Genomic DNA, 10,821 nt, shown 5'->3' with positions numbered 1-10,821 from the left:
GCTGTCAGATAGCCTGTATGCCTTTGAAATGTGGGGAGGTATAGAAAATGGAAATATTCTAATAAAGTACTAGTAGCTCAGTAGGCCTGCAATCTTTGAGTAAATGTACTTAGTACATTCCACCACTAGCAGCGTGTGTGTGTGTGGTCTTAGTGTAAGCGCAATGTCTAAAAGGAGCATTTACCACAATGATGTAAACGGAGAAGACATATCGATTATTCATCGGGTCTGCAGTTGTTTTCCTACCTCAGTTAAAATGAGGGATTGCGTGCCATTATTAAAACACCTCCCCTATGTATATTATGCATGCACAGAGCCCTGCAGGTGGTTTTAACAAGCCATTAACCTGCCTATGAACAGGGGTTATGTTTTGTTATTTCCCATTTAGCCGTGAAGGAAAAACGGCCAAACCTGCAACTGGAGTTAAATGTCACCTCTCTATGCATTGTATTTCCCTCAATTAGTGTGGGGGAAATTTGTGGCAGCAACATGGGATTATATTTCTCAACTGAGCACCACAGAGCAAAACCCGATCCGCTGCTATTACGTAACAGCCGGTGACATAACTCTCTCCAGCCTGGGACGGTCAGTGCGCACAGGGAGCGCGGGGAGGGGGGCCGGGGCGCATGGCTTGGAACGGTCCAGCTGTACACTCTCCTCTGCTGTTGCTGCCGCCTCGGGGGGAATTAAATTATTTCAAAACAACCACATAAGAGGAGGTATAGTGTTGAGCAAGGGAGGCTGACAGAGAGGGTAAGAAGATGACGACCGAGTTTTGGGAGCTGCTGTAAGGACGGGAAGGAGGCGAGATGGCAGTGCATGTTTTCAAATGCCTGCGCCGTCCCGGGCGCTAGAACAACCAACAGGTAGCCCATGAGCTCGAGGTTTGTCACATTACCTTCTGAGTCAAATGGCGGCAGGCGGAGTTCAAAAACCGACTGACATATCAGGTGTGTGTTTATGTGTGTGAGGTGAGTGTAGGGCCCACCCAGTGTTTTGAAAGGAGAGTTATGGAATATGAGGAGCCCGACGTGCCCCCAGGTGACGCCCCCTTCGAAAGAGGTAAGATGATCCATCACTGAGGTTTTGCTCTGCAAATTACATCTGCCACGTCTGTGGGGTGCTCAAATAGCAGCATGCAGGTTGGATAGTTTTATTTGACTTTTACGTTTCTATTCTATATTTTAACGTGTTTTTTTTTCTCAGGCAAGCCTTGCTCTTATCTCCCAACATGCCATTCTGTGCCCACTCCTACCCACATCTATCTACTACCTCTCTCCCACTGTTTACCCTATTCAGCTTACCTGTCCTACACCAGCTCATTCTGTTTCTGTCTTCCCTGTCACTGTGTTCACTATAATCTTCTTTCCCTCCACTCTCATCCATCTTTACACAGTAACCCTCCTCATCCCTTTCACTGGGGTGTGGTTAAGGTGCTGTGAGTGGGTAAGAATGGCAGTAAGCCGGAGTAATCCTTGGGGATTAGTTCTTATTTTTGCTTCTGTTTTTGGTCAATGCTTTTCTATTCAAAGCCTCTGCCTGGATGAAATCTAACTGTTGGCACTCACTTGAGATACAACACATTGTCCGTCTGTCACAGAAACCCACTACACCTTTCCTGTTTCTTTCATAGCATGGCAACTGTATCAGGGATGACTGTGAATGACATTGTTGCTCATGGCTCAGTTTAATGGGTGTGAAGTGCAGAGTGAGGAAAAGAAAGCACAAGAACAAGCATTTATACAATTTACTCAGGTAAACATAACAGGATCACAATCACATTTACTTGAATGGCCAGTATTTCCAGTGAAACCGAGCCATGCAGATAGTTTTGGTTACTTGAGCAATCTAATTACACCTATGTTTGTTCATGTTAAGTGGTGTACTTTGACATTATTAGAGTAATTTAGTGGTATTATAGTGGAAAGAAAGAGATAAACGGAGCAGTTGAGCAAAAACAGATTTTTTCTGTCAGGTATGCATAGACATACACAAATATGGTTCAAAGTGTATTTCTTATATTGTCAAGTGGTAGAGATTTTAAATTGAACGAAATCATATACTAAATACTGTAGGGAAACGCATGTTAGTTTTTATATTACCACATTATAAACCTGTTCAACCTCAATGTCCTGGCATGGGTCAGTCGAAGTCATGTCTTGCATTGTTCAAACTCACACTGGAGCTGGAGCAAGGTCATACACAATATACACGATCCTGTCTGACAGAATGGGGGGAAAAAAGACAATTTTAACAACATTTAAGCTACTGAAGGGGAAATAAAATGGATGTTATGGGGTTAAAGTTTTTTTGTTTTAAAAACAACAACATCAGCTTACTTATCAGGTACTGGAACTGCTGTGATGGTGTTTTAATCTGGTTAAAGTGGAGTTTCAGTGTGGTTTTACAGTTTTTCATACTGCTGAGATGGCTCTTCTCAAGGTGATGAGTGTCTTGGTTTTAGTGGCTGTTGTGGGTGTCTTCTCATTTTTCTCGAGTGCTGGGTTTCGTCGCTGGTACCGCTTCAGAAATCAGAAATACTTTATTGGTCCCTGAGAAGAAATTCCTGTGTCACACTTGCTCACTTTGTCCATCAAAGTATAAAGGAATAGAATATTGATAGAAAGTTGGTAAATAGAATATAACAAAGTATACATTCTAAAAATAAATATAAAAATATATATAATAGAGTGTGGGAAATTTACATTATTTTACAATAGGCTATACAGAAGTGTAATGCTAAAAAAAGTAGTAGTAAGTAATAAGTACAGATAGTGTTCAGGTGGAATGTATTAAAAATCCTTAAAAATTGTATTTGACAGAGAGTAAAGAAAAATGCACATTAATTCTTGAAACAGAATATTGCACATTAGTTTCAGAAATGTTGCACCATACTGACCAAGAGACTGTGTGTTTGACACTCTGAAAGGGGAGTTAAATAATTTGATGTCCACGGGCAGGAATGAGTTTGTGTGGCACTCTGTGGTATATTTTTGAGGGATGAGTCTTGCACTGAAAGTACTACTATGTTTGACTAGCACGTCACAGGTTGGGTGGGAGACATTGTCCAAAAGGAAACGAAGCTTGGACAGCATCCTCTTCTCGGACACCACCGACCCCCCACAACATTCACATTGCTGTTCCACCTGTCTGTAGGCTAAAACCCTGCTCCTGTTCATTATTTGATACAAAATGTATGTGGTGTCCCTCAGGGATCCATTGTGGGTCCGACCCTATTCTTCATGATATGTTATTCTGCGGTAATTTGTGAACTTAATATCGGAGTTTGTTGTCACAATAATGACACCCGGAAGTATCTCTCTATAAACCAAAGTCATATCAAGCATCTAGCATCTTTTGCTGTCTGCTTATTTCTTCCAACTTAATACAAAGTTTTAATTCATTTTTAATACTTTTCATACTTTAATACTATGTAAGTTCTAAAATTCACAACCATTTTAGCCTTTGTACTAATGTATTTTGAAACTCTTTAGTCACTGTAAGTCACTTATAGGCCAACATTTTTAAACAGTTATGTACTGTGTTCGATAAGACGTTCTCCAAATTTCTTTTTTATCACCTTAAAACTATGAAAGCTGCTGTTACTGTGTGACACTTTTATTTTGTCAACCCTGAATCTTTGTCTTTAAAACAAAAAGACAGAGCATTTTGCCCCAGATTTAGTTCACCCTCATTCACTGCCAATGTACTGTAGTTTAGTATTGATTTAAAGTGATGCTGATTTTTTTTTTGTTGTTTGTTAGAGGTCAGTGCTGAGCTACATTTCTCAGCCCTTTCCCCCCTTTTTAGTCAACAACCTACCCCAACCCTGACCAACATCCAAACCTTCTCTATCAGGCCTGCTTTTAACTGAACTTATACAAATGTATTTGTGTTCTAAGTATTCAGTAGTAGTTTGTTTTCACATCACACCGTTATCATATATTGTAATGCTTTGTTATTTTGTTAAATTAAATTAGTTTCTTACATTTATTTTGCTGTTTACTTACCTACTATACTTACTCACCCATCATAGACTTGTCAGAAAAAACAACAGCTGCTTTCATACATTTTTTTTACTCTACCTAATGTTACATTGACCTTAAGGTTAAAAAGTGCACGTGGGAGGAAATAAAGTTTCTTATCCCGCTTGTAAAATATTTACCTTTTGTATCTATCTTTGAATGTGTCATGGTTTATATTCAGGCAAATTTACCGGCCTACTCTCTGGGTTCAGTGGTCCTCAGTGCTGTTATGTAACGCAGCAACTGTCACTTCAGTAGTCAGCTTAGATGTCAGTGTAGAGACGCTGGTGAGATGATGTTGATGTTTGTGTCTCTATATTCAGCAGGGGCATGTACAATGAGTGTGTGTTTATTTGTGTTGTGTGTGCGTTTGTGTGTGTGTGTGTGTGTGTACATGGTGCTTGGCTCATGGCTGGCATGTGTACCTGCTGTCACATTTATTTTTTACAGAAGCCGATGTTGGTGATTGCATTAGATTATTTTTCCACCACCAACCAACTGTTTAATCCAGAAAAAAGTTTTTAATTTAACCTGGCTCATTTTTGTTGATAAAAGTTTGTGACTTACCAAATAACAACAAACAACAACAAACAACCACTTTATATATTTTAGGGAAAATGACATTGTGCATTTTTACTGTCTAATGAAAAGAATAATAATAATACATATAATAATCTTAACACTCCTCAGTGAAACCATGTTAGTGCACTGCTTATGTAATTGTTTGACATATTAACTATGCTCAGCAACCCTCAAGCCCATGGAAAAAATTTAAACACCAAAGTATGAAAAATGCATTGCTCTCAATTTGGAAATGATGCTTAAATTTCGTTCTAAAAAGTCCCTTTTTAAAGTATAATTTAGCTTGACATAAATCTTTTTCATTTAATGTAGCAATCACCTTCAAACTTTTGCTCAGTTAGTGATGAAATTTCTTTACATCTGTGTGTTTCCGTGTGTACATGCACTGCCCTGCTTTCATTCCATGCTTTCTGCTTATGAAGCAAAACTGATTTGATGATGGGAGGAAAACAGTACAAACCACAGAGGGCCTGATCTGACGCCAGACAAAGACCGGCTAGCTCTACGTCTTCCATTGATACTTATCTCCCCTGCCTTCAAACCTCTCCGTCTCACACAAACCCCCACACACAGACACAGACACACACACGCACACACACACACACACACACACATACAACTACAGAAATAAACCCCCTGGTTCAGACCCTTCATGCATTTACCCACACTCACTGCAACTTAGACTTTCTCACAATTGTGGTCAAACAGGTAGACAAAAAAAGAAGACCTATTGCTTCACAGACACCCACCTTCCTCTGCCTTTATCTGCTGTGTGTGTGTATGTGTACCAAAGAGTCACAGAAACATAACAAAGGAACGCGCCACAGTAAATAGGAATCCTCTAATTTAATCTCTCTGCTATCAGTAAGGCTCCTTATCTGTCAACAGGCCTTTGTGCATTGGAAAAAAATATAAACCCTGCAAACCTTGTTCCAAACTGCCATTAAGGGTTTGACCATGCGGAGTTTATCACAGCTGAATCTGTTATAGCCACAGTTTACCTTGGTCATATTTTATGCTAGTGTGTTTGAATTCCGACCCATGGATTTAATTTTCAGTATTTCACATATTTTGAGGATTTGCATATTTGAGTATTTGATTTGAATGATTTTGAAGTTACATTTGAACATAAGCATGATTTAACCAGTTGTAATCATTGATTATTCACTGCAAAGCTAACCCTGCGACAGTGCAGGTCTCAATGGTGGCGTTGAGATCATTAACTTAGGTAAAAGTATCACTCCAAAATTATAGAAATGCTCCATTATAAGTTCAAAGTCCTGCATTTAAAACTTTACTTAAATAGCAGATGTATTATCAACAAAATATACTTTAAGTATCAAATAAATAGTACTCATTATGCAGAATGCCGCTATCAGTGTTCTATTAATATTTTTGGACATGTATTAATATGTCAGCAGTACTTTCATGTTGTAGCTGGTATTGTTGTGGTTGTTTATACTATAACTCCAACTGTCAGATCAATGTAGTGGAGTACAAAGAAGTAAATATTTCCCAGTGAGTGTGGTGAAGTAGAAGTAAAAAGTAGCAGAAAATGTAAATACTAAAGTATTACAAAAAATGCACTTGAGTAAATGTACTTTCTGTTAAATAGCTGTTAAAAACATCTTAGCCCTCTTTAAAAGGTACCAGTGTTGTGTTTCTGTTTCTTAAATATTCACCCGGATACTCTCATGTAATACAGTAGTAAAGTACGTAGTAAAACTTTACAGCCTGTGTCGTGTAGTTTTGATTCACAAACTTCATTTTCTGCCCTCAGGAGGAGTCGTGTCCAAGAAGACTCATTTGAGTAAGTTCTCTATGAGATACTGTGTCTCTGTATGTGTGAGCATGTTTGTCTGCATGTGGCAATGACATTGCTTGTGTTTGTGCTAGATATTTGTGCATGCATTGTGGTTAACTTCATAGTTCGTGAACATACAACATTGCACCTGTACAGCAAGACACATACACAGGCACTGTGGTGTCACTGGAGTTGGGCCATTAGCAGCGCAGTGTGTGTGCCGCTATGTGTTGCACCTGTGCTGCCCCCCTCCACACACACACACACACACACACACACACACCACATACACACAGTGATGAAAATACCAACTACTAAGGCTTTGGCACTTTAGCATCTGAATACAGATGACAGCGATAACATCTCGTCTATTTTAACACTTTTTGCCACAACTTTAGCACACCTGGGCGCGTTATCAAGTGTGGAGATGCCGTGTGAACGCTCCGCCAACCTTCATTGTGAGGTGGTGTGATGATAAACAAATTGAGCAAAAATAGTAATGATTTTATTGATTATTGCTTGTACGTGAGTGTGCGTGAACGTAAAACCTGATTGCTGCGCCTGCAGAGTTGAGGAGTGATTTTGGATTCACTTTGGAGGTTAGCAGTAAGGAAGGAGGGTGAAATAGAAAGTCGTGGTGGTCTTGTGTCGTTTGGTGAATCAGGTGCTGTAGATGAAGGGATGAAAAAGGGAGAGAAAGATAACTATAATTATATTTATTAAAATACTGATTTTCTGATACTTCTGCTACTCCACTACATTTCAGCAGGAAATATTGTACTACATTTATCTGACAGATATAGTTACTAGTTACTTTGAAGATAAAGATTTTACATACAAAACATATAACTAGCATATAAAATATTATGCATTGTTAAACTACCAAGCAGTATATAAAGTTGTTAAAATTAGCTTCACCTCAACCAGCTGCAACATTAAAATGCCGCTTACATCTAAATACATCAGTAATAATTATCCAGTAATAGGATATATATCTTTTACTTTGCTTTAAGTACATTTTGATGGTAATACTTCTGCACTACTATTTAAGTAAAAATGAGAATTTCTGACTTTTATTTGTAGGAGAATCCTAGTTTGGTTTTGCTGCTTTTGCTCAAATATAAGATCTCAGTAATTTTTCCATCACTGTAGGTTCGTGACCGAAGATCTGCAAACTCAACTACAATAAGCTCAAGAGTAGAAAGAGGCAAATTATTAATTGTTAAATAATTATTTAATTGCTAAAATGAAATGAAATGATACTGTCAGTCTATATCAATATGTGACAGTAATCAAAAGGTCAACAAATTGAAATTACAAGTGCAATTTAGAGAATAAATAAAATCTTACTGTACTGAAATGTGTTTGCATCCCCCAGTTATTCCTGTTGAAAATGGTTTGATTTAAATTCTCAGGGAGATATTTAAAGGTGATAGACACTATAAAAGTGAATTTTTTGACGTGGTGTACAATGAGGGGGTGACGGATAACAACAAAGGTATGAGGAAAAAGTACCTTGAGAAAGAAGCCAGGGCAGGGGACAGTCCCCCCTCTTCTATGTCTCTCACGCACACACATACACACATACTTACCACCGACACACACACACACACACACACACACACACACTCACACACACTCACACTCACACACACACACTAACAAGGAAGGTGAGGCGGTGACTGACACTCAAAAGTCTGAATAAGTGTGCTAAAGCTGCAGTGAGCACCCGACCTGGCTTGCTAAAGGACAGACGAAAAAAGAAGATTGAAGGAGTGAAAGAATAGGTGGTGCGAAAAGTGTACAAGACTATTGTTACACAGAGTGAGAGGAAAAGTGATTTTGTGAAAGTGGGACAAACGTCTGAGACAAGTGGAGGAGTGAGGATGATGCGAGGTAGGGATGAACTTCTTTGGTGTGTGTGTGTGGGCAGTACAATCAAATATATTTTATCAGTTAGATCAATTACATTGTTTTTGCTCAAAGTTGCTCTCCAGTCCACTCTGACTGTACAGTTAGACTGCAACCTGATGATTGTGATGGTGCGCCGTGTTGTTATCAAGGCGTCTAAGAACATCAAGTTTCGGTTTTAAACAGTTGTAGGTCTTTGTGTTTTTTTTTTCTTTTTTAGCTTTTGTCAAATCCTTGAGGTAACTGTGTATTCACACAGACTTTGACACCTGTGGCTTCAAACGTGTCAACATTTTTTGAACTTTATCAGGCTGTGTGATTAGGCTTTTTCGGTTTAACTTTTCATTAATGACTTGATGTACCCGGGTTGAAGAGTAACACCTTCAAAGTGCCTCTAAATGTCACAATTTTGCACACATGTCACGCAAATTTTCTTGAATGTTTTCTTTAACGTTTAAGGTTTGATCAGCAAAAGATATTTTTAGTTGCTGTTTAATAGATGCCATAAAATACACACACACACACACACACACACACACACACACACACACACACACACACACACACACACACGTTCATGTACGTTAAATTTAAAGTCTACCATATTATTTGTTTTGATACTTAATTGGGTCTCTCTGGAGTTCTTGATTGGATGACTGTGAAGTGCGTTCACACCGATATATGCGTTTCAGTTTTATGGTCTGGTAACATGACTCAATTTTGAACTCCCTTTGATGCATTTAAGATTTGAATCATGTCTAAGATATTTCTACCCTCCCACATGTACGGTTCACCTAGGGCAGCGAGCTGAGTTAGGATGTTGGAAATCAGAGTTCAGTGAGTTGTATAAAAATGCATGCTTTATATTGTATACTATTTACATCTCACACGTTAAGAGTTGATCTGCTGAATGCTTTTGTTTAGAGACATCATAATTCCATGATAAGTAATATAATAAGCAAATGAAACTAATAAGGACTCAAGAGACCAGGTCATGACATCAAAGTTACAAACCCTTTTTGCAGATACTTCCACCGTATTCTAACCAACGTAAAAGTGAAAGAGACAGGAAAACAGGATGCTTCACAACCGCAGTGCATCAGTTTGAATGGACTGACTCTAAACACATACACTAGACAGGATGCAGAGGCTCTTAATATTGTGAAAATGTGATCATTAAAATGGGGGAGGAGAAGAAGCAAAGAGACAAATGATGAGGAATAATAAATTTATTCTATGTGAGTTGCTTACATGCTCTCTCTCCTGCAACATACAAATACACACACACACACACACACGCCTGTGCATGCACGCTCAGATCCGCAGCTGCTTGTTAGATGGCGCCTAGATGTAGCATATCTCAGCCCTGCAGCTGTGTGTGGATATTGTGTGCATGAAAGGGGGAAAAGGGGGCTCCCATTACCAATTTTACAGCTAAATATCGTCAACTTAATAACTTAATCAAGTAACAATTAGTGATCTAATTCTCTGGTCTTACACACTTTTATGGTGGGCTTGAACTGACTCACATGCATATTTCATATGGCTTTGTTGTTGTGTTCGGGGGATTCCTGCGTAGATTCTTATACAGTTTCTTTATCAAAAAGGATTTCCTTGTTCCTCTGGGTGCAGAAACAGCAGCACTTCCAAAGCAGCAAAAGCGTCTGGCTTTAGATCAAAGCTAACATCAAATTGCAGGTGACACATTCCCACCCAAAATATGGTAAATGAAATACAGCAGTTGATTCACTCTCTTTGTTGCTGTCAAAACATTACCTCTTTCAAACACCCCCAAATTCAGCCTGCACTTCAAAGTAAAATATGGTAAAACTGATGCTAATTGGTGTTCAAATTGGCTTTGATCATTTGTCTCTTTCTCAGGTACTGTAGTTAGATTTTTTCCCCACTTTGTTGTTGTTAAATAATGAATGAAACTCAGTAGTTCTTACATTTACGTAACAACCAACACGGTTTGATTCTAAAACGTAAATATGTGACACCTGTAGAGCTGAAGTCCGCACTGAACTATATGTAACCAGAAATGTTTAGTAACAAAATATTCAATACAGAAGTGCGGTGTGAAATACTTCCTATTAAAATACCCCTGTTCGCCTCATCGGCAAGAACTTTCATTTTATCTGACGATGAGCACTTGTTGCTTTCTGTTTGTTTCTTTTCTTTTTCCTTTATTAAAAAGATATTACAGTTGTTTTAAGAAATTGCTTTCCAAAATCTTGGCTTCTCGTAAAAGGAGATTAATTCTGACAGGCATTTCTAGATTTTGTTTCAGTGAGTCAGTCATTTTTAGAGTTTCTCTGATACTTTTCTGCTGTACGCAGCAGGAATTTTAAGTTAGATTTGGTACGATGTTTATCTTTTATTTACTGTATTTTTGAATGCAAATACACGAGAAAAGCATGCATATAATATAATATTATTATGTATTATGTATTTTCTTTAAAACTACAAATATGTCTCAAAATACTACCCCCCCCCCCC

The 10,821-nt window shown here is 38.4% G+C and overlaps 1 protein-coding gene across 1 annotated transcript in view; it reads left to right on the top strand.

Annotated features, from left to right (window-relative positions):
* Positions 1-993: 993 nt before the first annotated feature.
* The window catches only part of rorc (RAR-related orphan receptor C), a 19,928-nt gene continuing 10,100 nt past the window's right edge, over positions 994-10,821 (top strand). Inside the window, exons 1-2 of the mRNA XM_046045983.1 lie at positions 994-1,062; positions 6,388-6,417. Coding sequence (XP_045901939.1) covers positions 1,011-1,062; positions 6,388-6,417 — 82 coding nt within the window. The 5' untranslated portion in view covers positions 994-1,010. The remainder of the gene's footprint in view (positions 1,063-6,387; positions 6,418-10,821) is intronic.

The sequence above is a fragment of the Micropterus dolomieu genome, linkage group LG03 (genome assembly GCF_021292245.1).
Source record: "Micropterus dolomieu isolate WLL.071019.BEF.003 ecotype Adirondacks linkage group LG03, ASM2129224v1, whole genome shotgun sequence".
NCBI lineage: Eukaryota > Metazoa > Chordata > Actinopteri > Centrarchiformes > Centrarchidae > Micropterus > Micropterus dolomieu.
This window is presented reverse-complemented; position numbering and strand designations above follow the sequence as displayed.